The following is a 24,072-nucleotide window of genomic DNA, read 5'->3' as shown; positions in this document are numbered from 1 at the left end:
TTCATTTGTATAATTGTGCACTTACATGTAATTATAATGGTGTTCAGATGAAAACACGCTAGCCTTGTATTTCTGCATTATCAGTACAAACAAAACGCTTTGAATTCATTAATACTTTTGATCAAGTGTTTTCGCCAAAATGTACTCTCTCTCTCTTTCTCTCTCTCTCTCTCTCTCTCTCTCTCTCTCTCTCTCTCTCTCTCTCTCCCAAAAGTAAAAAAAAGTGAATTGTAATTCAGAATGCTTGCCAAGTTCAAACAATTTAATAAAACATTAAAATTAAAATCTAGTCAGAAAGCTATCACATGTTAACCCCTTTATCCCATGAATATGACCCACTGGATATTTTTTTTCATATCCCACAGCTGTGAGGTTTTTGCTCTTTTTGGCTATTTTTGGTCCTGCATGGACCAAGTCATTATGAGAAGGTAACAAGGATTGGAGGTCTGTTGTCCAATCATTATCTTCATTATGGGAAATATAGTTTTTATTGGAGATCATTATCTGGGAGTGTGTCATGACCTTGACCTTTTTTAATTCGTAAGTATCAATGTAATGGGCAAGTCAGTGATTCGAAGTAAAATTTTTATGCCATTCGTCACTTTATGAAAGTTTTAAATATGCATAATATTATTGATATATTGGCTGTGGTCAGGGATGCAGCATGACTCAAACATCATTTAATCAATTTTAGGGTCAAATTTTCCCCGACATGCAGGGGCAATACAACTTGAAAGCATCTGGGTTAAGTCTTGTTTATAAACAAATATTGTGGATTTCTCATTATAATCAAAATTAGATGTTCCGAATCCGCAACCGCTTGGATTTCTTTTACTTTAAAAGAGACAGTTTTGAAAATATAGACCGAGTTAATAGTTGCTTGAACATTAGTTTGAAAATCAGTGAACGGTGTCATGTACGGATGTAGAAGACGGGGGGGGGGGGGGGTCTGACCCCCTCACCTTTGGGATTTCTACAGTTACTAAGTTTTTATGCAAAGTAACGAAAAATGACCTGATACGAACCCCTCATCAAATATACAGTAAGAAGAGTCATGTATCTGAAAAAAAAATTGACCCATCCTTTCAGGATTTTTTAAATTGAGAATCCTCTATTAAACAAAAGAAAAATGTTTCTTGGTCATTGAAAAATCATATCATAAACACTTATTATAAATAATTAGATTATCTATTTTATCTAACACAGGGAATATGCCATTTGCCCTCAGGAAAAATGTTCAGAGACAATTTTACTTATTCAAATAGGAAAATAATGCAAATAATTTATCTTTGCCTTATGAAATTTAAAAAATTCTTGAATTGATAAAAATAATGTAATATGTTGTAGATTTGAATTTATTTCATCATAGATCTAAGGACAGATCACTCTTAACTACATAAAGATACTTGTCTCCTTTCTGACTAAATGAAATACTCAGAATATATTTGCTTATACCCGGTATGTCTTAATATGTATTTAGATAGAAAGAATTTAAAATATCATATTTTTCTTTCCTCTTCATAATTCAACAACTTAATATAGAAATGGTAAAGTAAGTTTGTAATCTAGCAGGAACCATGTTAATTTTGGCGGCACGGCGCAGTGATCGGCGGTGTATGAAAATATTTCCTTAAATAACTATATATACAGAGCAATGAATTTACTTAAAATTTTTAAACAATCAAAGACTTAAAGGAACTTTCTTATGTAACTAAAATCAATAATTATAGACAAAAATCTTAAAGTACATGTATATCAAATGAAATATGATTTTCTAAACGAACTACAGTCTTGAAAGCTTTCGAAAGCTTCTAATCCAAGTACATGTACATGTAGATTTGAACAAAAAATCAGAAAAAAGTATTTTTTTTTCTCTCTAGGAAACGGACAAATCTTTTTGTTTTTGTATTATTTTGTATCTTTATAGGACTACTTCATAATATGTGAAAATAAGAAAAATTTAAAAATACGAAGCAACCACATCAATATTCCCAAAAATTTAAGAAAAATAGAGGAAATTCCGATAAGCCAATATCTATTTCAGTTAAACTATTAATGTCAATTTGATAGTACCATCTGATAGATACTATATGGTAACATCTTTTTATGCAAAAAGAAAAAAATCTTTTGAAATAGAAAAATGTTGGCAACAGTATTTTTTTTAAATATCATTGTCAAAGAAAAAGATAATGACCTTGACCTGATCGTGCTTCTAAATAATACGGCCAACTTAAATCTAATTAATACAATCACTAGGTGATATTGTCTTCTTGAATCTTTGAAAATTTCATTAATTTTTAAATACAATAAATATCAGACGAAACCTCCTTAAATAATTTGTTAATAAAATTTAAAATTTTATTTTAAAGGCATACCGTATTCTTATTACTTAAAAACATATACATGAATGCTTTGAGATATTTACACAGTGGTGGTAATAAAAATGTGTCTTTGGCCAAAAAAGAATTATTAAGTGATCTATTAAACACAAGATGTTATGAAATGAAAGTCGGGTTCGGGAAACAGATTGTAAACTGTTTCCTGTTATTTTTCTTGACGAAAGCACGTTAGACTGAGTTTGTCAGAAAAAAAAAGAAATGGCTTCTAAAAAGAAAAGAGTTGGAGAATTAGATACGGCTGAACAAATGTCAGACCCAAGTGATGGGGAAAATATGGACGAGGAGACTGAAATGGAGGTGAACGAGGTAAACATATATACCAGTTTCCGCGTGTTGTGCAAGACATGTCTAACTTGAATTTCCTCTAAATTTTTATGTTTTTGATTTTTCAATACAATAAAAATACAATAAAAACTATACCCTTTAAAGTATTTTAATGTGATCTTTTGTAAGAGAAGTAGACAATGCCATGCTGTTAGCTGACATTACATTGATCCTGTGTGAATACTAGTGAACTTCAGAACTTAATTAAAGATAAAATAAATAAACACTGTGAAGATTAGAAGTCGACTTACACTTGGTTTGCCTTTTCAGAAGTCTAACATTTGTTGCATTATTTAAGGAATCACTGTCTAGTTAGTAGAGTATGCCAGGGCATCAACGATAGTTGGAAACGTGGGATAATTTGCATGAATTATCCCACGTTTCCAACTATCATTGAAGTTCCTGGCATACTCTACTAACTAGACATTGATTCCTTATATTTCCATTTGTGTAATAAAATTGTAAATTTAGATCTTAAAAATCTAGATTAATAGATTTAAATTACACGAGGCCTCACATGTCAATTTCAATAGTCCCCGCCCACTGACATCAATATAAAGACAGCTGCAAGAGAATTACATGCATATTAGGCCTCCTTAGCATCAGACACACAGACAGCCACACGAGAATTACATGCATATTTGGCCTTCTGAGCACCTGTCTTGACTTTTCACTTGGCGAAATTGACATTCCGGTAGAATGATCAAGAAATCAACTCAACTAACTTTCAAAGAGATATCACAGAGAAAACATTAAATAGAAATGGAAATATTCGAATAAAACTCTGTCACGAGATAAGGAAAAATGTCTTTAAGTCTGTGCTGAATGGATTACCGGTACATGAATTCTATTTCCATTTTACAGGAGATACAGGTTGACTTTGAGGCCAGAGTTCCCGAGGGAAGTGATTTTCATGGCATCAGAACCCTTCTACAGCAGGTAGCATAATGATCAGCTCATATTATTATTTAGGTGGTATCAAATTGAAAATATTCAATTAAAACTTTCAGAAATATATCCAATACAGTAATTATATATTTTTCAAACCTGTGTACACCCCCTGTGAAGTGAAGTTGATATTTTTAAAGATAAGCATTGAAAGAAAAAAAAAATTGGTTGGAGACATAACTTTAGGATTTTTTAAAAATCAGTACATGTACATGTACCTTTGAAAAAAAAAAAGGTTTGCATGTTCTCAAATTTTTAATTTTTATCATTTAGCTATTTTTGAAAGCCAACATCAACTTGTCAGAAATGGCAGACATCATTATATCACAGGGACAAGTTGGAAGTGTCGTCAAGGTAATCTAATTTTTTTTTATTTTGGTAACTGTCAAATTTTACAGCCAGCATGATTTCTGTTACTTTTACCATTTAGAGAAAAGATGGTCTTGCAACTGAATTAAGCAATATTTTTTTCTCAGATCAAAAAATAAAGTACAATGTAGATAGTGACATGATGTTAACAATTTTAAGACCCACTAATCAACCAAAATAAAAAGATTGATGGAGTGTAGATTTTCCAATGTTTAAGTAGAAACAATTACATTTAGATTTAAACAATTAAAAGAAGTATGAATTCATCTTAACTATAAACAGAAAATTGTTTCTTACAATACGTGTAGTTTTGAAAATTTCTGCAGTACTTTCCTTTGATTTTTTTTATTTAAATTCAGTACTTATTTAATATATTTAATTCCCCAGCAATCCTATGTACCTGAAGAAGATGATGATGAAGAGGAGATGGCAGAAGATGATCCAGTCTTAGCAGTTACTTCAGTCATCAACATCACTGATAAAAAGGTTAGAGGTCAACATCACTCATAAAGGTCAGATGTCAATGTTGTTTATGAAAAGGTCAGAGGTCGTCAGCTGTGTAAATATCACAGAAAAAAGGCAGCTGGAGGTTAATAAAATAAATATTACAATGATTACAGACAGAAATCAAAGTTTAGTCACATTGGTACAAATTGGTTGTGGACTAGTGTACGTGCTTCAAATTTGATTCAATAAAGAATAGAAATATGTCAAAGGAGCATTCAGTGTTGCATGACAACTGCTTGTTTGACATTTCATGACATTCGAATAACTTTGCTTGGATGACTGCTTGGTTTGTAGGACATGGAATGTGTGAAACAGGTACGGTCAATGCTGATTGACCAGTGTCAGAAGTGTGGAGGAGATCCAAAATTCAGCAAGGTCCTGAATGACGGTGACCACCACGTAGGCCTGCTGGTCAGTGAGCGATATATCAACATCCCTCCACAAATATCAGTCCCAATGTTTGATTCATTGCTGTAAGTAAATAAATTCATATTCACTTATTTTGTAAGATGCTGGGAAAAGGGGGGAGGTTAGAATTTACTCTGCAAAAAAAATCAAAATGCTTATGCTTGTCAATAACCTGAAATTTGTTATTATGTGTGTGCTATAGCTAGTGTTATGATGCAAAGTTATTCTCTTAAATAAGTTATAATATCTGCATTGAAATATCAATTCAATAATGATTGTTATATTCATAAGTGCTTCCTCAAATTAAATTTAACAGAAAAGAAGTGGAGAAGTGTAAAAATAAGAAGATGAAGTACGACTTTTCATATTACATCCTTCTGTGTAAGACATACCGACAGAAGGGCCAGAAAAATAGTCCCCTGTTCTTCACCAACGCAGAGGAGGAATATCTACAGGAGGTGAGGGATATAGTGCCGTTTGATTTGTAGAAATGTAATTATATGTCACATCAGAAAAGTTAAAATATGTGTTTTAAAAATGTTTATAGCAAATAAAAAAAATTTCAGGAACTCTGAAAAATTGGAACAATTACGAGGTAGTCACTGCAAGGCTACCCCCTGATATCCATTTAAACTAAAAGGTTCTCAATACACAAACCTCAAATATGAGAAGCTTTAACCCCATTTCCAAAACAAGAAAATCATCAAAGATTCTAAAAAAAAAAATTAGGAAAATTTTTGAAAGATTAAAAGAAAAAAAAACTAAAATAAAACAAGCACGTATTATAGATTTTATATACCTAAGGAGGCTAGATTGTGAACATGTGTTTAATTTACAATAGAAAATCTGACACCTGTCAATCTGTTGTACTGTGTATTCTGACTAACTTACATCTTCCCTGTTCTTTACACTGTGTAATCTGACATCCTGTGTATTCAGTCACAATTTGTGTCCCAGTTAGTGATGTACCGTTTAATCGATTAAATCGATTATCTAATCGAAATGGCCCCGATTATAGATAATCGATTATAATTTTGATAATCGATTAATCAAAATATTAGTTTAAAGCAAATTATTCCTATGAATTCTTAATTCATTCTTTTATGAAAATCACTAAATCTTAAGTATTAATTTAATAAATGATTCCAATGATACAAAATACATCAAAAGTGCATTTTAGAAATCATTCCTGAATTTTTTTACCCATGTATCCTTCATTCAAAAATGAATTAATTAAATACTTGAAATCAATAGATTATTAATCGATAATAGTGCATCCAATTATTTCGATAATCAATTATGAAAAAAATTCCGATTTCCCATCACTTGACCCAGTGCATGTGAGATTAGACAGATTTCACTGTATAATTTGGGATATTTCTCACAGTTTTCTTTAATTAGTATGGACTGCATTGATAGATGTATAGTAAACTTTGTCTTTAATTTCATTTTGTTATGTGTAGGTGAGTGAAGCAAAATTCCAGTATTCAGTTCAGGCAGACAGAGACACGGTTGTGACAGGAACTTGGGACTCGGAGGACCAGTTTGAGGCATTCAGGACCGTACTGCTTATCCCCGCAGATAAGCTGAAGCAGGGGGTGGAGAAAATAAAAACTGAGCTAGCCACAACTTGATGTGAAAATTGGAAAATAAATTTTTTTATTTCTTTTCTTTTTTCATTATTTTGAGATTAAGTCAAGGTTATTAGCTAGCAATCACAGTACATTTAGATGTCACAAGACTGCTTGTATTAAATGTGCATTCACCCCCCCCCCCCCCCCCCCCCCCCCCAAATAAAAAACAAAACAAAAAACAAAAAGAAGATGTGTTTGTGAAACACTGATGCCCCCATATGGCAACTTATAGCAAAGGTTAAACTTTCTCAAATGCAAATCAAATATTTTAGTATCCAAACTAAGGTCTTGTCCAGAGGAATATACCTGTGAAATATGAAAGCCCCTAGCAGCAACCATTGAATAGATAATGAAAAGGTTAAAAATTCTCAAAAGTAAGTCACACATTAAGGTCAAGGTCAAAATTAATGGTGCATGAGACAAGGCCTAACAAGAAATACAGGTGTGAAATATGAAAGCCCTAGCACCAACCATTCAAAAGGTATAACAAAGGTTAAAGTTTTTCAAAAACAGGCAAAGGGTCAAAGTTGTTGTGATCCAAAGTAAGATCTTGTCACAAGGATTACATACGTGAAGTACGAAAGCCCTACCATCAACTGTTCAAAAGTTATGGCCAAGGTTAAAGTTTTTTTCAAAAGTAGGTCAAACTCCAAAATCAAGGTCAATGGGCTAAGATTGTTGGTATCTAAAGGAAGGTATTGTCACAAGGAATACACGTGAAGAATGAAAGCCCTAGCACCAACCATTCAAAAGTTATGGCCAAGGTTAAAGTTTTTCGAAAGTAGGTCAAACTCCTAGGTCAAGGTCAAATGGTCAAAGTTGTTGGTATCTAAAGGAAGCTCTTGTCACAAGAATTACACATGTGAAGAATGAAAGCCCTCACACCAACCATTCAAAAGTTATGGTCAAGGTTAAAGTTTTTCAAAAGTAGGTCAAACTCCTAAGTCAAAGACAAATTTGTTGGCATCCAAAGGAAGGTCTTGTCATAAGGATTACACATGTGAAGTATGAAAGCCCTAGCACCAACCATTCAAAAGTTATGGCCAAGGTTAATGTTGGGTAAAATTTTGTAAAATTGGGTCAAACTCCAAGGTAATATCAAATGGTCAAATATGATGGTACTCAAAGAAAGGTCTTGTCACAAGGAATACACATGTGAAATATGAAAGCCATATCTCCAAACAATCAAAAGTTGTGAGCAATATTAAAGATTTTGCGGACAAACAGACAGCTAGAGGGACGGACAGGGCAAAAAGCAAAACAGAGAAGTTAATACAGGCCCAGTGTTTCTTTGACTTTTTTGTCCTTAGCCTTTGTGAATATGAAGTGTGCTGAAATTCCTTTTGTTTAATGATTATTTATTATTATTCTTAAAAATTTATTTATTTATTTTTGTCCTGCCGTCATAGGGAAAAATTTATCCTTTGACTGAATAATCTCTCTCTCTTACTACCTGTATTTATATCCAAAAATTAACACTGTGTATAACTTACACATTGCTAAGATAGGGCATTCATATTTGATATTTGCATTACCTGTGACAAGATGTTTCCAAGTGTGCTGATTTTTGACCCTGTGAACTTGAAGTTTGACCTAATTCTCGAAATCTTTAACATTGCCGATAACTTTCGAATGAGAGATTAGACTTTCGTATTTGACATGTGCATTACCAGTGAAAAACCTTTCCGATTGTATTCTGATTTTTGATCTCTTGTCCTTAAGTTTTTACCAACATTCTTTTTCAATTTTTTTTTTTACATAGGTATTAACGATGATAGGGGCGTTCATATTTTATATGTTCATTACCTTGACAACACCTTTCAGATATGACTTCATGACCTTGAAGTTTGACAAACTTACCAAAACTTTAAACTTTTGCTCCAGAAAAGACAGGACTTTCATATTTTTTTTTCACATGTACATTACTTGTGAAAAAAAGAACTTTTAGATTGTATTATGAAATTTTATCTCATGACCTTGATCTTGAAGTTTGATGCAGACTTCAGAAGCTTCAGTCTTGAACACAATTTTTACTTATTCAAAAAATTATATTTCTTTTGTATGATAAACAGACAAGACAGGACACATAAAAAAGACAGTAACAATATGCCGTAAATAAATGCATCCCAAACGCTAAGACACCGAGGGGACCACAATTCTTCGAATTTGCTTATGTTAGTATTAGATAATGTATGTACATAGAGGTCATCTGTATGGTGTGAATTTATTTGTGCGTTTTCCAAAGAATTGAAATAGTGTATATTTGCAGGCTTGTCGATAAGCATAAAAATAACTGCATGTTTTGTTGAATTTGGACATGTACCAACACCTATCACTGAGGGCCAACGAATATTCACATTGCATTTATGATGCTTGGAACTTTACGTGGAAAAAAGAGTTCAGATGAATTTCAAGAAGTTTATTTATTTCATTTTTCCAATAATCAAAACAAGATTAACACAGCTACAAAAATGTCTAATGACATACTAAACTATTGTAAAGGTAATTTAATCATAATTTACATGTATTTAACAAAATATACCTCAGTAAAAGAAGCAGAGTGCATTTTACATAAATATTATCACAGTTAATTCTGGTGGAGATCTGCAAAACTAAAGTAAAATATTTGGAAAAACATGTGCATATATACACCACTTGTCGATTGTGGAGCTTGTATTTCATTGTAATTGAAGACTTGTACAGGATTCAATTCCCATGAAGAATTGAAGATTCCTGTAAATATTCAGATGCAATTTGCTTGTTGTTTGTTTTCATCCAATCTTGTAGCATAATCCACTTTTTTTTTTTGAAAAAAAAAACTTTTTTATACCAGCCCAATTCAGTCAATATGTTCAAAATACATGTTATAACTTTGAAAGGTGAAATTCATTAATTACAACTTATGCTTATTGAAAAAAAGTGTAGCATAGCAGTCCTTTAAATATAAAGTTACTCTAGGTTAAATGCTAATTATTAGGAATATGAACTTTAAAAAGTTGTATTAGAGCATAAAAATAAACTATAAAAATAAATTATATACATTAACATGTAAGACATCAAAATGTATAATAAAAAACAAATATATCCTTGTCACAAGTCATTAGAAATGGTTGTAAATTGATGGTTAGAAAATATTCCACTATATCATATAAATAAGTGTATACAAGAAAAAAAAAACAAAATAAGTTTATTCCAATTATAATTTTTATAATTGTTTTTCTTTGTGCAAAATGCATACATTTTGGATTATCAAGTGGGAATGATATTTTTTCTAGAATTAAGGTCATCACACGTGTGACTTTCTATCATTATCCACTTATAAGAAAACATAGAACAAGTAAGTCAAAATCACGAAAAATAGATATAAAGTTTTTAAATCTATATATTTACATTTCCAATGTCTTTGTCCTAGATAAAATTACAAATTGTAAAAATACTTTATTTCTACATAAATCTACTGGTTCATCGATAGGCGCGGTTAAAAAAAATCACGTGCGGGGCGGGACAAATAGAGACAGAAGCGGGGTTATTAGCACGGGAATTTGCAGAATCAGGAGCATGTAAATATAAGGAATAACTGTCTTATTTTTTGGATTCATGACGATGATCAATCGATTGGCTTGCGTGATAATTTTATGCATAAACGCCTTCGGCGTTTATGCAAATTATCACACAAGCCACTCGATTGATCACATCATGAATCCAAAAAATAAGACAGTTATTCCTTAAATATGCATTGACTTGTATGAAGATTTATCTCGTCAATTTGCATATAACAAACTACAGATGAAAATCTTGAATAGAAAAAAATAAGACATGGAAACATCACTTATAATATTATTTTTGATTCTATAAATTATCTTCTTTCTACAATAACACGTATCTCAGTCATCCTTTACAGTTTCACTTATATATAAAGAGGGGCTTTAGTTTCCAGAGATGAAGTGTATCCAAGCATTCTACTGGCCGCCTCCTCCCACGTATGACCTAATTCCAACATATCACACACCCAGTCATATTTCTGTCTCTTGGCTATGTATGTCTCCACCGAAACTCTTAGCCTTTCCTCTAAAAATCCACCATCAATGCTCATTTTCTTTAATTTATTTTCTGCTTTCATGAATGCAGACAAAAGACTGAGCTGATTAGAAAAGTCTAAAGGAAATAACTCTGGAACAATTATTTTAAGGATAAGGAGCAGGGCCAGGGCTGAAGATATCAATTCTAGGACATCATCTCCAACCTTTTTACCTGATACAGAAAGAGAAAATATTCGTAGTTAGCTTTATGGAAAATGAATACAAGTACACATATATGAGGGGTGATCAAAAAGTTCGTGAACTATCTCTATATTTACAAATTAAACCACAATTCAGATCAGTAAGAAATTTGGCACACATATAGTCATATACATGTTCTATAAATAGCAGATGTTATATAATGTTTTGTTTCGTGTTTGTGACGTCATAATGTGAAAATGACGTCAATATCTAGGTGACTTGTGACAAAAAATGGTTCACTCAGTTGTACTCGAGCAACGAACGGCTGTAAAGTTTAACATATATCTCGGAAATTCCTTTGCAGTAGAATATGATAATTTGTACACGGTTTAAGAAGACAAAAGACTTACCAGAAGTTCAATTATTAATTGGATTGATTGTTTTAGTGAAGGCAGGTAGATGGTTAAAAATGATGTCCATTCTGTTGCCCAGCGAAAGCAAGCCGGTAAAAAGATGCGTCCTTAGTTGAGCAATTTGTTTGGAAAGATCGCCAAGTTACAATTAGAAAAATAGTTGAATATCTGAACAATAATATGATTATCAAATCCCTAAAATATCGTTTGTTTTAAACTTTAAAAATATCAGATATGATAAAAAGAAGGCACCCATACTTTTTCCATATTGGATAAACGACGCTCCCGAGACAGAGGACTCGGGATTTGATGGTCACCATTCTAATTCTGGGAAGGGATATCCTTATCCAGCCATCCTATTGCCGAGATTTGGCCATTTCTGACAGATGGTCTGTTTTGTTTTAAAAAATAATTTGCATGGTAAGAAATATAAGACAAGGAAAAATCTCTTATCTTTTGTGAACAAACCGCTACGAAGCATGTCACGTGACCGCCTGGATCACGTGATTCGCGAATGGGCAGAACAATGGCAGATGTACATTATAATTGGAGAGGACTACCTTAAAAAATAATGAACATTGAAATCTCATTTTATTTCTTCCAAGGAAGTTATTCAATTAGTTCGCGAACTTTTTGATCACCCCTCGTATTTTCAAATTAATTAAAAAGAGAAGAGTATTTTATACAAAGAAATTTGAAACAAAATACACCTGTATCATATAAAAGAAAGAATTTATGTTGAGAGAAATTTTTCTTAGCATGTCAGAAAAAAATTTAGATGAATCCCTATATATATTTGTGGTGGCCTCCTCATCTTCATATTCCTATGTTCTTTTATATGTGTTTTAACCAAGCATAATGTCCAGTTCTTTGTGTACATACCAAGTGAATTTAATCCTGCTCCTTGGAGGATGTCCATACATTTTGTGATGTCAATTCCAAAAGTCTCCTCCAAATTCGCTCCAAGTTTCCATAAATTGTTCTGTTGGTGACAGAAGTATTTCAAACTAAGCACATTTATCATATGCAAAACACTCAGTCAAATATTCATAATGTATGTACATGTTCATGTAGTCTATATTTATGTAAATAAGTTCACAGGAAGATTCAAAGTCATAAAATTTACAACAGTTTGAACTATTTTCATCAAATATGCATGTACCTTACATACATATGTCAAGAAGTTATATACAGTCATGTACAACCTGATATATTGAAGAAATTCTTGACAGTATTTTATATTGAGAGTCAAGCTAATGGTCAAAGGGTACTTCAGAATACTTCTCACATGGCTATATTAGTTTTAAAAATATTCCTGTTTTAATATTGATTCAGTCCCTTCTTAGATTAGAAATTGCTTCTAAACCCCCAAAAATCCATTGCAAAGTGGCGGAGCTGAAATGTACCATTATGAACAAAAAGAATGTTGCATTAAGTAATCATGTTGTACCTACACATATTATGAGTAAAAGATTACCTCTTGAATATTAAACATCGCTTGTAGTGAGGATATATTCAGTCTTGGGGTCTCCTTAAGAACATTGCTGACAGAAGATCCAATACCATAAGAGTTTACATCAGAAGCTACCAATGAATACAGAAGATTTTGTTATGAGGTATCGGAATCAAACATGAAATTACATGTAAATAATGTTGTTATTTGACCCTTGGTTAATCAAATTAAAAAAAATTCCCATAAATACTGGCATATAATATTTCTACCCCATATAATAACCCTTTTAAGCATCAAGAGGCAATGGCGTAACCAAACTTAAAGTCATACTACATGGTGCTTCTGTACATAATAAATATTACTAACATTACGCCTTTTGTGCTGGAGAGTATAATATGGGTTTTTTTTTTATCTAATGTAAAATTTGAACCCCTGTTTTTGACCCATTCTAACTACAGGATCCATTATATGAAGAAAAAAAATAAACACAACTTAGGAATGTTTATATCAATATCACTTAGTTGGAACTGCTATTCTTAAAGAAAATATAACAATATGTGTTTGTGAAACACTGATGCCTCCATATGGCAGCTTATGGCGAAGGTTAAAGTTTCTCATATGCAAGTCAAAATCCAAGCCAAAAGATAAAAAATGTTGGTACCCAAAGAAAGGTCTTGTCTCGAGGAATATACTTGTGAAATTTGAAAGACCTAGCTGCAACTGTTCAAAAGTTACGGCGAAGGTTAAAGTTTTTTAAAAGTAAGGAAAACGTCAAAGTCAGGGTCAAAGTGGTTGGTGAAGTATGAAAGCCCTAGCACCAACCATTCAAAAGTTGTGGCCAAGGTTAAAGTTTTTCAAAAGTGGGTCAAACTCCTATGTCAAGGTCAAAAGGTCAAAGTGGTTGGTATCCAAAGGAAGGTGATGTCACAAGGATAACATATGTGAAGTATGAAAGCCCTAGCTTCAACCATTCAAAAGTTATGGCCAAGGTTAAAGTTTTTCAAAAGTAGGTCAAACTCCTAGGTTATGGCCAAGGTTTAAGTTTTTCAAAAGTAGGTCAAACTCCTAGGTCAAGGTCAAAAGGTCAAAGTGGTTGGTATCCAAAAAGGTCTTGTCACAAGGATTACATATGTAAAGTATGAAAGCCCTAGCTCCAACCATTCAAAAGTTATGGCCAAGGTTAAAGTTTTTCAAAAGTAGGTCAAACTCCTAGGTCAAGGTCAAAGGGTCAAAGAGGTTGATATCCAGAGGAAGGTCTTGTTACAAGGAATACACATGTGAAGTTTGAAACCCCAAGCACCAACTGTTCAAAAGTTATGGACAAGGTTAAATTTTTTCAAAAGTAGGTCAAACTCCAAGGTCAAGGTCAAAAGGTCAAAGTTGTTGGTATCCAAAGGGAGGCCTAGTCACAAAGAATACACTTGTGAAGTTTGAAACCCCAAGCACCAACTGTTCAGAAATTATGGCCAAGGTTAAAGTCTCATAAAATTTTGCAAAAGTGGGTCGAACTCCAAGGCCAAGGTCAAAAGGTCAAATACGATGGTACCCAAAGAAAGGTCTTGTCACAAGGAATGCACATGTGAGATATGAAAGTCACAGCTCCAACCAATCAAAAGTTATGGGCAAGGTTAAAGTTGACAACAGACAGACAGACAGACAAACAGGCAGACAGGACAAAAACAATATATATCTTTCGATCCCGGGGCAAAATAAAAACCATTTCTTATGTACATTTATTCCCATACACAATGAATCTCTAGTAGAGCCTTACCTAGCCCAGAGCTCATGACATATCTGAATCTGCACTATATTTGGAGTGTTGTATATTAACTAGTAAATGGCAAAATCCTAATTCTGCTGCTCATTTACAAGAATTTTTTAAAGCCTTTAGTTGTTAAGTTTGGTACCTATGGTAACACCATCATTACAATAAACTCCTAGTGACATAATTAACCCTGAATGTAGCTCTTAAAATGCTATTTCTATTTTGTATGCTTTTTATATGGCTTAAATATAATGTTAGTATTTTTCCAGTTTTTTTTAAATTTCGTACATGTTTTTTGTGAAGATGTTAAGTGTGAAATACTTATAGAAGACACGGCAAAAAGACAGAATGTCACAAGGCAATCTTCAGTCATAAAAGCTCACTGAGTTCTTTACTGAGCGAAAAACTGTATGATCAAGACAATGTTATCATCCTGAATCATGAAAAAAGAATCTTTATATTTGTATTTAACTTTCATCATAAATAGTGCACAAAAGTACCTTTTTCTTCATATCCCACTGGCAACGCAGGTAGTTTTGAAGTCCTTGGCATAAGCTAGACAAACAAAAATTGTACATTAACATCTTATACAACTTGATGATATATGAATTTCTTTAGCAAAATTCTTTTTGGTTAAATATTTTAATTCTGGAAATATTTATTTTTCTAGATATTTTATTTAAAGTTACATAATGAGTCAAAATCGTGTGTTTCTTTCAAGATAATTGTATCATAAAACAAAAGATTTAATATATGAAATATGACTAAAGCGAAGGTTTGACAACTCAACTGCACTGTAAAGCAAGAAAAGAACTGCAAAATATAAGTGCCGGAAAAACAAACTTGAAGGTTGTATCTACCGCTTTGTTGTTATCGTCAATGTCAACAATGTCAAGGTCGAGCGACTTTTATTTTTAGCGTGAAACTTGTAAACAACATTGAATTGGAGCAAACAGAAGTGAGAAATAGGTTCTGATCATCTTTATTGAAGATTGTATCAAAATCATCGGTCATCCGATATTTATATCATATATTTCATCTATGGAATTGACACCATAGTAAATTCTTCAACTTTTCTGCGCATGTGTACAATAAAGAGGAAGAAGTGAAGCAATATTTTTGTTTAGGGGCAAACAAAAATTAATTTTACTTTTATTTTTCTCCAAAAAAGTAGATTTTTTTAGGTTCAGAAACCTGTAATTTTCTGAAACCTAATATCTTCAAGAATTGGTCATCCAAAAATTCTACTTTTGTCAGTTTTTTCCTTTTCCATCACACTGTTACTTTAATATTTCTCTTAATAATACATTGAGATAGAAATTTTTAAAGAATATTTATTTTCAGATCCTCAAATTGTTAATGGTAGATATGTTGCTATACACAAAAGATGACAAGGGTTCTTGACAATCACAAAGGAATAAGAGTATTTTCAAGAATATTCTAGGACAAAGCATGTCCGAACTTGTCCACCAAATCTATTTGTCTGCTTGATCTGTAGATATGACCAATTAAATGAAAAATAGTGCTCTTAAAGTATATTGCATTTTCAATACAAAATTTGCCCTTCCTCAGTTCTAAGACGATGAAGAGTAAGGTAAGAATATTGGAGACCATGCAAAAACAAGTTTGTTTCCCTTGCACAAATGAATTAAATGTGTATTAAATATTAATAAAATTTTCCATCTATTTTAGAAAAAAAACCCTTAAGAAGCTTCTGGCCAAAGAACTGCAATAGGTAGCCATAACTCAATGGAGACCCTTAAAATGAAGACTTACCTCTGTAGCAGATTTCATTCTCTCTTTTTCAGCTTCCTTTACCATGTGCTCAATTTGTTCTTGACTCAGTCTGCCTTTGTCATTTCCTATCTTAACTGTATGTACATATAAAATCATCAGATATAAATTAAATCCTAAATTTTAATTGAAACAATCTACAGACAAACCTTAATAATATTTATGGAGTTATATAAATCTACCAATCAGGTTTGAGTAGAGAAAACTGCAATTGTTCATTAGAAATATTATTTTTGTAATATTTCTGATTTGATGTCATTAGAATGACCATTATTATTAAATATGACATTTTAATAAAAGGACTATTATATGATAATCCATTACTTATATCATGGAATTTAATAATTATGGTTTAATCAGCTCACTTGTTAAAAAATCACTTTCCCCCTGAAAAATTATTTTCTATGTAAATTGTAATCTGAAAGAAGCAAAACTTAAGAGAAGTTGGAACAGAGTATGTTTTTTATTGCTTACAGGACTCAGAGCGCAGTGTAGGTTATTATTGCTTACAGGACTCAAAGCGCAGTGTAGGTGTATTATTGCTTACAGGACTCAGAGTGCAGTGTATGTGTATTATTGCTTACAGGACTCAGAGTGCAGTGTAGGTGTATTATTGCTTACAGGACTCAGAGCGCAGAGATCTGATGTCTGTTACTTTAACTGTTGTTATTCCGTTGGCGTCAATATCAATGGTCACTTTTATCCATGGGCTTCCAGGATGGGAAGGCAAAATATTTTTCTAGAAAATTAAAAATGTTTATTATTTAGATACATATCTTATATACTTCTTCTAATTTTCTGAAACAAAATTAGAAAAAATATATTGGAAAACAAATCTGTCTTAAAAATTAAAAAAAATATTTTATAGACATACTTTGCTGACATTCTAGATATGCATATGGAATTACAAAGCCACCAGTTATATCACATTTTGCATGCAACGAATATCAAGCAATTACTTCAATTTAAAAACCAGTTCAACTTTTACATATTAGCATGTTAATCTTTACTTACAATCTGGAGCTGTCCCAGAAAATGGTTCCGCTTGGCCTCCTTCATGCATCCTTCATAAACTCTGACATCTACTCTGCTCTGTTTGTTATCAATACACGTGAAATTCTAAAAAGCATATTTTAAAAATCTATAATAGATATAATTCATATAAGAAAATAGTATTTTTTTGTGAAAAGCAAACTTGAAACATTTTGTAATATAAGGTGAGTTTTGAAGCATTTTCTATATAGACATTTTTGAATTACGTTTTAAAAATAATTTATTTAAATATCACTGACACTTTATTGAAATCTAAAATTTATGTTTTCGTTATAACCTGTCTCAATCACAGTATATAACGATATCTATAAAATTGCTGCACTTTCCCTCGATAAAATCTCTCAAATTTATTAAGTTCATGTAAAGCTGTTTTGCTTCAAATGCCATTATACACTGAAGTACATGTAGAAGATAGGCTTATTTTTAAACTGCATTCTTCAGTCTGTTCCAAAATATTTCAAATTATATTTTGTTGTGTCAACAAAATTTATACTAGTGGATAAGTACTATTGGATGATAAGGAATTGATACTATTTAAAATGGATCAAGCTCAAGATACAAAAAGTGAATATTTGTTTATCTCTCGCTACTGCCTTCACTAACTGTTTGCAATGTATTAAAAATAATTTTGCATTTGTTTTGAAAACATATTGAACAAAAAAAAATCATTCACATATAGGAACATCGTAGTATGAAATTTAATTTGAATTTGCTTCAAATAAACTACATTTATGAAAAAATAGATCTAAAGATTCAATTAAGTTTCCGAAATTGGTGTATTTTCTAGAGTGATCGCTATCATTACTGATAAATTTAAGTTAAACTTCTTCTTATACGAAACATTGAGTAATGTATACATTTTTTGTTTAAAATTAAAATTCTTCAAATATATTTCAATTATCAAGAATTGAACCTGTTCTTTCCGACAAGGAATCGTGGTGTTTCTTGCGATAACTACACAGAAATTCCCCTCGGCGTCCTCTACCCCTATAGAAAGTGGTGCGACGTCCAACAGCAATAGTGAATGAGACTCCTAAAAATAATATATATTTTAAAAGTAAAATGATTATACAAAGTTGTATACTTGATAACGTTAAAGTATTATTATCAATTTTCATTCACAAGTGATGATTTAACTTAATTTGTAGTTAAACTTAAAACAGTAAAAACTAGAACTGTTCAATATGGACAAATAACCCCCGCTGGATTTTTCAGAAAAGGTGCCAAGTCACTAAACATATTTTATGGCTCTAAGAGGTGTTCACAATTTGTTTAAACAATTAAGAGTGAAAATTTCATTGATCTTTATATTTTTTTTAATGAATGATGAAATAAGGTGCAGCCAAATAACACATCTATAATAATAATTATTGTTACATTGTTTATTAATTATATTAATTAATTAATAATATTTATAATTATTGTTGTTCAATTATACTGTTTTTTTATTAGATTGAAAAAATAAATTGCATTTGTCATTTTTGTTAGAAATTACACTGTACACTCTGCAATTTGTTTGTTGAAAATGAAATAAAATAAAAATAAAAAACTTTATCCCAAATTCATCTTAAAAATAAAAGACTGGTCATCCAGTAACTATGTATTTTAATTTGACAGCTAGACTAATATAAATTAATATTAAGAGAGTTAGAGAACAGAGATCTTTAATTCTTCTGCCAAATTCCCAGGAGATATAGATAACACCTCTAACAGCTTCCCACTCTGCCCATTAATTAATCTTAAACTGGATGCATGTCCACTCATTACTCCCAGGTAACAAATGGATTTACACTATCTGCTGTGTTATGTGCTGTGAATCTGTCACACAATAGAAAATGCATGTATATGTCATTCTGTTGAAAACAAAGATTTTCTAAATTTCTTACAAAGTTTTATATAATGAAAAAAAAGAACTGTTTAATTTTGATGCAACTTTTTTTTAATAAGGGTACTTTATGACTCTTAGATTTGTATGGATTATCTACCAAATAACTTTTTTGAATACTTGGTGATTTTTTGAGTTTTAAAGAGTAGTTTTAAGCTGCAATTCACGTTTTTATACAGATGTACCAACTGGCAGTTCTAGATTCTATGCCTCAAACCTACAGGAACTCAAAATGACTAAGTCAATAAAAATGAGAAAAAACACCTGTAAAATGCAGAAATATTATCCAATCAAGACGAAAATACCAGGTGCACACCTTCATATGGTGCATAATGACTGTACAAATTTTCAGACAAATCCATGTAATAGTCTCCGAGAAATGATCCGGACAAAATCACGTCTACAGACAGACGGACAGACAGACATGCTGATTCCAATACCCCCCCCCCCCCCAACTTCGTTTGCGGGGGTATAATAACAATTATTTTGAACCATTTAAAATTTTCGAAATAGTACTGTACTAGAAGACACAATAACACAAGTCAGTTAAAATTTCACTCTTTACATTATTTTATAAGTGACGCTTCCAGTCATTAATCCATGCAGAACCAACAACATTATCTTTTGTAACTAATGCAAATTTAATTTGTAAACAAGATATGAAATAACCATTAGGACACTCGTATCTTGAATAATATGGCGTGACTGTTATTAAGTGAAATAATGTCAATGTTCTTTCTTTCTTTCTCCCTCTACTCTGAAATGTTTCTACTACCCCACACGAATGAAAACAATGTAGTATAGAAAAGATGAAGATTTTTCTTTTTGATTTACAATTTTTTCTATGTACTATATTTTAGTTGTTCCATATCTGAAAAGACTTTGAAGTAATCCTTACTTGCTAATGCAGACTGCACGATGCCATCAAAATATGACTTCATATCGATATTAATTTATTAAACATAAGAATATTGATATCACTATTTTTTTAATGTATCAAGTGGTTCCTCAACTACATTTGCACTGGTTGAAACAAAATGCAAAAATAAAGCAAGTATGGTGCCATACGTTGAAAAATAATTATTGAACATTATACCTTTCCTTATCTTATTTATGTTTTGCATACTTCATTAAGAGATTGTGACAGATTCTATAATTTGTGTAACCACCGCATTTTCGAGATTATACTTCCAACATGGATATCTACAAGGCTTGTATTAGATAGTCATTTTTGAGTTTTTTTTTTGTCATGTTTGATTCAAGACATAGTGAGATAGTCCACGACAGAACGTCAATGTGGGCCACAAACCGCACCTGGATGCGTGTCACTTAAGCAGTTCTTTAGAAAATTAAGAGATTTTTTTTTATTTCCATGAGAGGTAATGTTCTTATATTTTAAGCACACCCTAATTATGAGGAGTTTCTGATTCCACACAACATGGGGATTCTTCAATATAACTAACATGGTCTTGCAGTTTCGGAGAATTTTATTTTCGGTATACTTGCATTAAGTAAAATATACCCAGGTGAGAGAATTTGATATTTTTTAAATAGTCCAATGTAAAAATTTCCCTATAGTGCCTACACCATATCCCCAGAAGCATGATTTGATCAATGAAATACAATCAACGTTAAAAGAAGGCTTTCACATAAGTTACAACTTTTCAGAGTTTAAAAGCTTTTTCCAATTCATTTCAATGTAAAATATGAGCCACTTCTGCCCCCCCCCCCCCCCTCCACTGGGCCAAACTTTAACAAATCAGAATCTAAATAATTTTTCCCTATATATTTCGATATAAAACTCTGATTCATGGTACCATAGGACCATGATCCGAACAACGTAGAATCTAAATAACCCCTGGTGTCAAATGTTTTATCTTTTCTTGTGAAGTGGTTCGTGAAAAGAATTTTAAAGGTTTTCCTACAAATTTAATTGAAAATTTTGATCCATTTTTGTGGCCCCACTCTACCCTCAAGAGCTATGTTTAAACAAATCTTTACCTCAGGATGCCTTTAGATTAAGTTGATCTTTTGGCCAAGCGGTTCTAGAGAAAATTTTAATGACCCTACCCTATTTTTGTCTTCTTGATTATCTCCTCTTTTAAGGGGGATAGGTCCTTTATTTGAAAACTTTGAATCTCCTTTACGAAAAATACTTTGTGCAAACTTTGCTAATCTGTCAAGTGGTTCTTTAGAACATAAATGGGTGTAAAGATGGATATACACACAAACAGATGGAATCTGAACAATGGATGATCAGAAAAGCTCACTAGAGCTCTCAGGTCAGTTGAACTAAAATATTTCCACAAAGTTTCGAACCAGTCACACATCATAAGTAGCGTTTGAACTTCATAACAGATATGCATGGGGGTGCAAGGGATGCTTCTCTACGACACCTTATCCTACCTCTGATATTTAATAAAATTCCCATGTTTGCTCTGCTACAAGTTTGTATTGTTTTAATGGATTTTTTTTTAGCTTGTTAACTGTTCGTTACCTTCATATTTCATGAATGAAAAGTGTGATGTCATATACTCTTAATCTTTAAAACATTTAATACTGTAAAAGCAGAAATATTCGTGTGGGATTTAATTTCATTTATTTTGTTGTAAACAATTTTCAACGAAATTAAACCCCACACGAAATTTTTATATGACTACGAGGGTTGTTCGGAAAGTTCGTGGACTACCGTCATAACTTTTTTACTTAACGTCATATCATATCCAAATTTGTAAGAAATATTTCAATAGTAAATTCAAATGATGTGTATTAAAATTTTTAAAATATCATGGTTTATTTCAAACTTATTAAGACTTAAAAAATGTGAAAATCGGATCACGGAGCAGGTCAAAATTTCGTAATTTACAATCAAGACACTAAATAATGTCTGAAGTCATATCTTCTGTAAAATGACACAAAAAACGGAAAAATTCTACATGTTCAAATTAAGAATTTTTTCATCGTTTCTGATTCCAAATTATGACTTAATATTTTACTTCGTTGAAAAGAAATTGGTTTCAGAAGATAGGCAGTTCTCATTGAAAAAGGCAAAAAAGATGACGTCGTAGAACGTCACGGAGCAGTAGTTAACCATTCAATTTTGTGTTGTACTCTGGAAAACTTCACAATAAAACTCTGAAAATGCCGGAGGAAGTAGGATATACGTCAAAAGCTAGCCATGCATGTGTGTGTACATGGTACAAGCGGTATTTGAATAGTAGAATACTCTGCTTAGATGAAGAATATCTGTGAGAAAATGGATTATCTGTAAAAATTTTATCAAAAACATTGAAAAGTTATTTACGTCATGCTAAGAGTTTAGCGCTTCACAGATGCTGATCTTGTGAAAGCACACTCATGCAGTGAAAAAAATATAACATTGACAAACAAAATGATGCTACTGGAACAATTGTTAGCAAAATAGATTTAAGGTGGTATGGGATACCAAAGGAAACTTCTCCTACATATTTATGTACCCAAATTAGAAGGATTTGAAATACCCCCACCTTTCAGTATATTAAAGTGTAATTTTAATAATTTTTTTATTATTTTAATGAGAAATACAAAAACGATTTTTTTCTTGCATAACTCTTTTTTCATAAGCTTAATATTATAGGCAGGCGTTTGCTAATATAAAGTGTTTATAAAAACAAAAATGACAAGAAATATGTCTTAGTATTTTTTTAATTTTCACCAAAAAATAAGCGTAAAAAACTGGGAAAACTTTATTTCTTGAAAACAGACGGATAACATTTCATGAAAGTCTACAATTAGAATGTATCTTAATATGTTAGCAAAGTGAAATAAACAAATTGAAAATATATATATAAATGGAAAATATAAAATGCATTTAAAATTTTTTGAATTAAAAGATCCGAGCGGAAGAGTTATCCTTCTTTATTTTCCAAGGGTTGAAAAAACCTGGGTGCTATTTTAGAAATGATGAGCATTTTTTCCCAACCATAAAAAATCGCACTTTGTAGTTTTCAACTTTGAGCGGTTTTGAAAACAATGCACGGACAATCGCTTTCCAGGACCTGTCTTGTTCAGAGCAATTGCATTCATCTGAACGTTTTGGGACTATATACAACAGCTAGCTGATTTGTGACCAAACAGTTACTTCTTGAATTAAATAACAAAAAAGTCCAGCCCTGGTTAACGTGATAATTGATTGGTGATAATTCAGCACAATGTGAAGTAATTGCACTTATCCATGCCTCACCGCACACAACGTGCTGTACAGTTACTCAAACAATTGAAATACAGCTTTTGCTTAAAAGTGTTCAAAAGCAGCAATGTTGAAACTACCTTTTACAGGGGTTTGCTCTTTTAAATGTCCGTTGTACAATTATAAGTAAATTTATATACTTGCGATTTTTTTGTCTGTTTTTACTTAAAATGCCGACTTGTGAGAACTTGCATTGAAATAGGCTTCAGAGTGTTCTTTTCAACGGTGTATCTACAAATTTTGACCCGATAATAAGCACTCATGCAAATCAAAACAATACTTCAAACGGAAATACGTCATAACGTGGAGGTATCCCATACTACCTTAAAGTGATAGAGAAACGTTTTTAATGAGTGCACTCGTATTGGGCAATACTGTGCGAAATGTATGGGGATAGTATTTTTGAGAACCTCATGTCGGTATGTTTTTGACGTACAGTGTTGTTGAGTTTGCTCGGTGGTTACAAAACGTGTTGATTTTAAAATTAAACAGCATGAATTCTATTTAATCACATGGAATGAAACTTCACACTTAAACAAAACAAATATTTTTACATATGCTCATTTTAAATTACTTGAAGATAGTATAACGAAGATTGGCATAGTCCACGAACTTTCCGAACAACCCTCGTATATGTATAGAATAGGGTTACTATAGGGTTACTCTCGAAAC

The 24,072-nt window shown here is 31.9% G+C and overlaps 2 protein-coding genes across 2 annotated transcripts; one reads left to right on the top strand and one right to left on the bottom strand.

The window, feature by feature from the left end:
* The first annotated feature begins 2,579 nt into the window (after positions 1-2,579).
* LOC133186457 (protein BCCIP homolog) lies at positions 2,580-6,623 on the top strand. Its single transcript, XM_061321700.1, has 7 exons — positions 2,580-2,705; positions 3,588-3,662; positions 3,945-4,025; positions 4,428-4,526; positions 4,842-5,020; positions 5,272-5,413; positions 6,419-6,623. Exons 1-7 carry the CDS (start codon positions 2,598-2,600, stop codon positions 6,587-6,589), a joined length of 855 nt encoding a protein of 284 aa, XP_061177684.1. The 5' UTR covers positions 2,580-2,597; the 3' UTR covers positions 6,590-6,623.
* A 3,848-nt stretch (positions 6,624-10,471) lies between these two features.
* LOC133186389 (uncharacterized) lies at positions 10,472-18,323 on the bottom strand. The gene is made up of 8 exons (XM_061321646.1): positions 18,201-18,323; positions 17,249-17,353; positions 16,856-16,973; positions 16,217-16,311; positions 14,941-14,995; positions 12,700-12,806; positions 12,105-12,204; positions 10,472-10,840 (listed from the first exon to the last, which is right to left on the bottom strand). Exons 2-8 carry the CDS (start codon positions 17,291-17,293, stop codon positions 10,497-10,499), a joined length of 864 nt encoding a protein of 287 aa, XP_061177630.1. The 5' UTR covers positions 17,294-17,353; positions 18,201-18,323; the 3' UTR covers positions 10,472-10,496.
* Positions 18,324-24,072: the final 5,749 nt, after the last annotated feature.

Source organism: Saccostrea echinata, unplaced genomic scaffold, assembly GCF_033153115.1.
Source record: "Saccostrea echinata isolate AGI-Se365-2 ecotype Australia unplaced genomic scaffold, CSIRO_AGI_Sech_v1 ptg000013l, whole genome shotgun sequence".
In the NCBI taxonomy this organism is placed as follows: Eukaryota; Metazoa; Mollusca; class Bivalvia; order Ostreida; family Ostreidae; genus Saccostrea; species Saccostrea echinata.
The sequence above is the reverse complement of the archived record's forward strand: the minus strand, read 5'-3'. Positions and strand labels throughout refer to the sequence as shown.

What these genes read in the sequence shown, in the direction of transcription:
- LOC133186457 (XM_061321700.1), top strand. Translation starts at nt 2,598, where the DNA reads ATGGCTTCTAAAAAGAAAAGAGTTGGAGAATTAGATACGGCTGAACAA. An exon ending in TCAGAACCCTTCTACAGCAG is followed by an intron (nt 3,663 to 3,944) that starts GTAGCATAATGA and finishes TTTATCATTTAG; the next exon opens with CTATTTTTGAAAGCCAACAT. An exon ending in AGGAGGAATATCTACAGGAG is followed by an intron (nt 5,414 to 6,418) that starts GTGAGGGATATA and finishes TGTTATGTGTAG; the next exon opens with GTGAGTGAAGCAAAATTCCA.
- LOC133186389 (XM_061321646.1), bottom strand. Translation starts at nt 17,293, where the DNA reads ATGAAGGAGGCCAAGCGGAACCATTTTCTGGGACAGCTCCAGATT. An exon ending in AGTGGGATATGAAGAAAAAG is followed by an intron (nt 12,807 to 14,940) that starts GTACTTTTGTGC and finishes ATTCATTGGTAG; the next exon opens with CTTCTGATGTAAACTCTTAT. An exon ending in AGCAGGATTAAATTCACTTG is followed by an intron (nt 10,841 to 12,104) that starts GTATGTACACAA and finishes TTTCTGTATCAG; the next exon opens with GTAAAAAGGTTGGAGATGAT.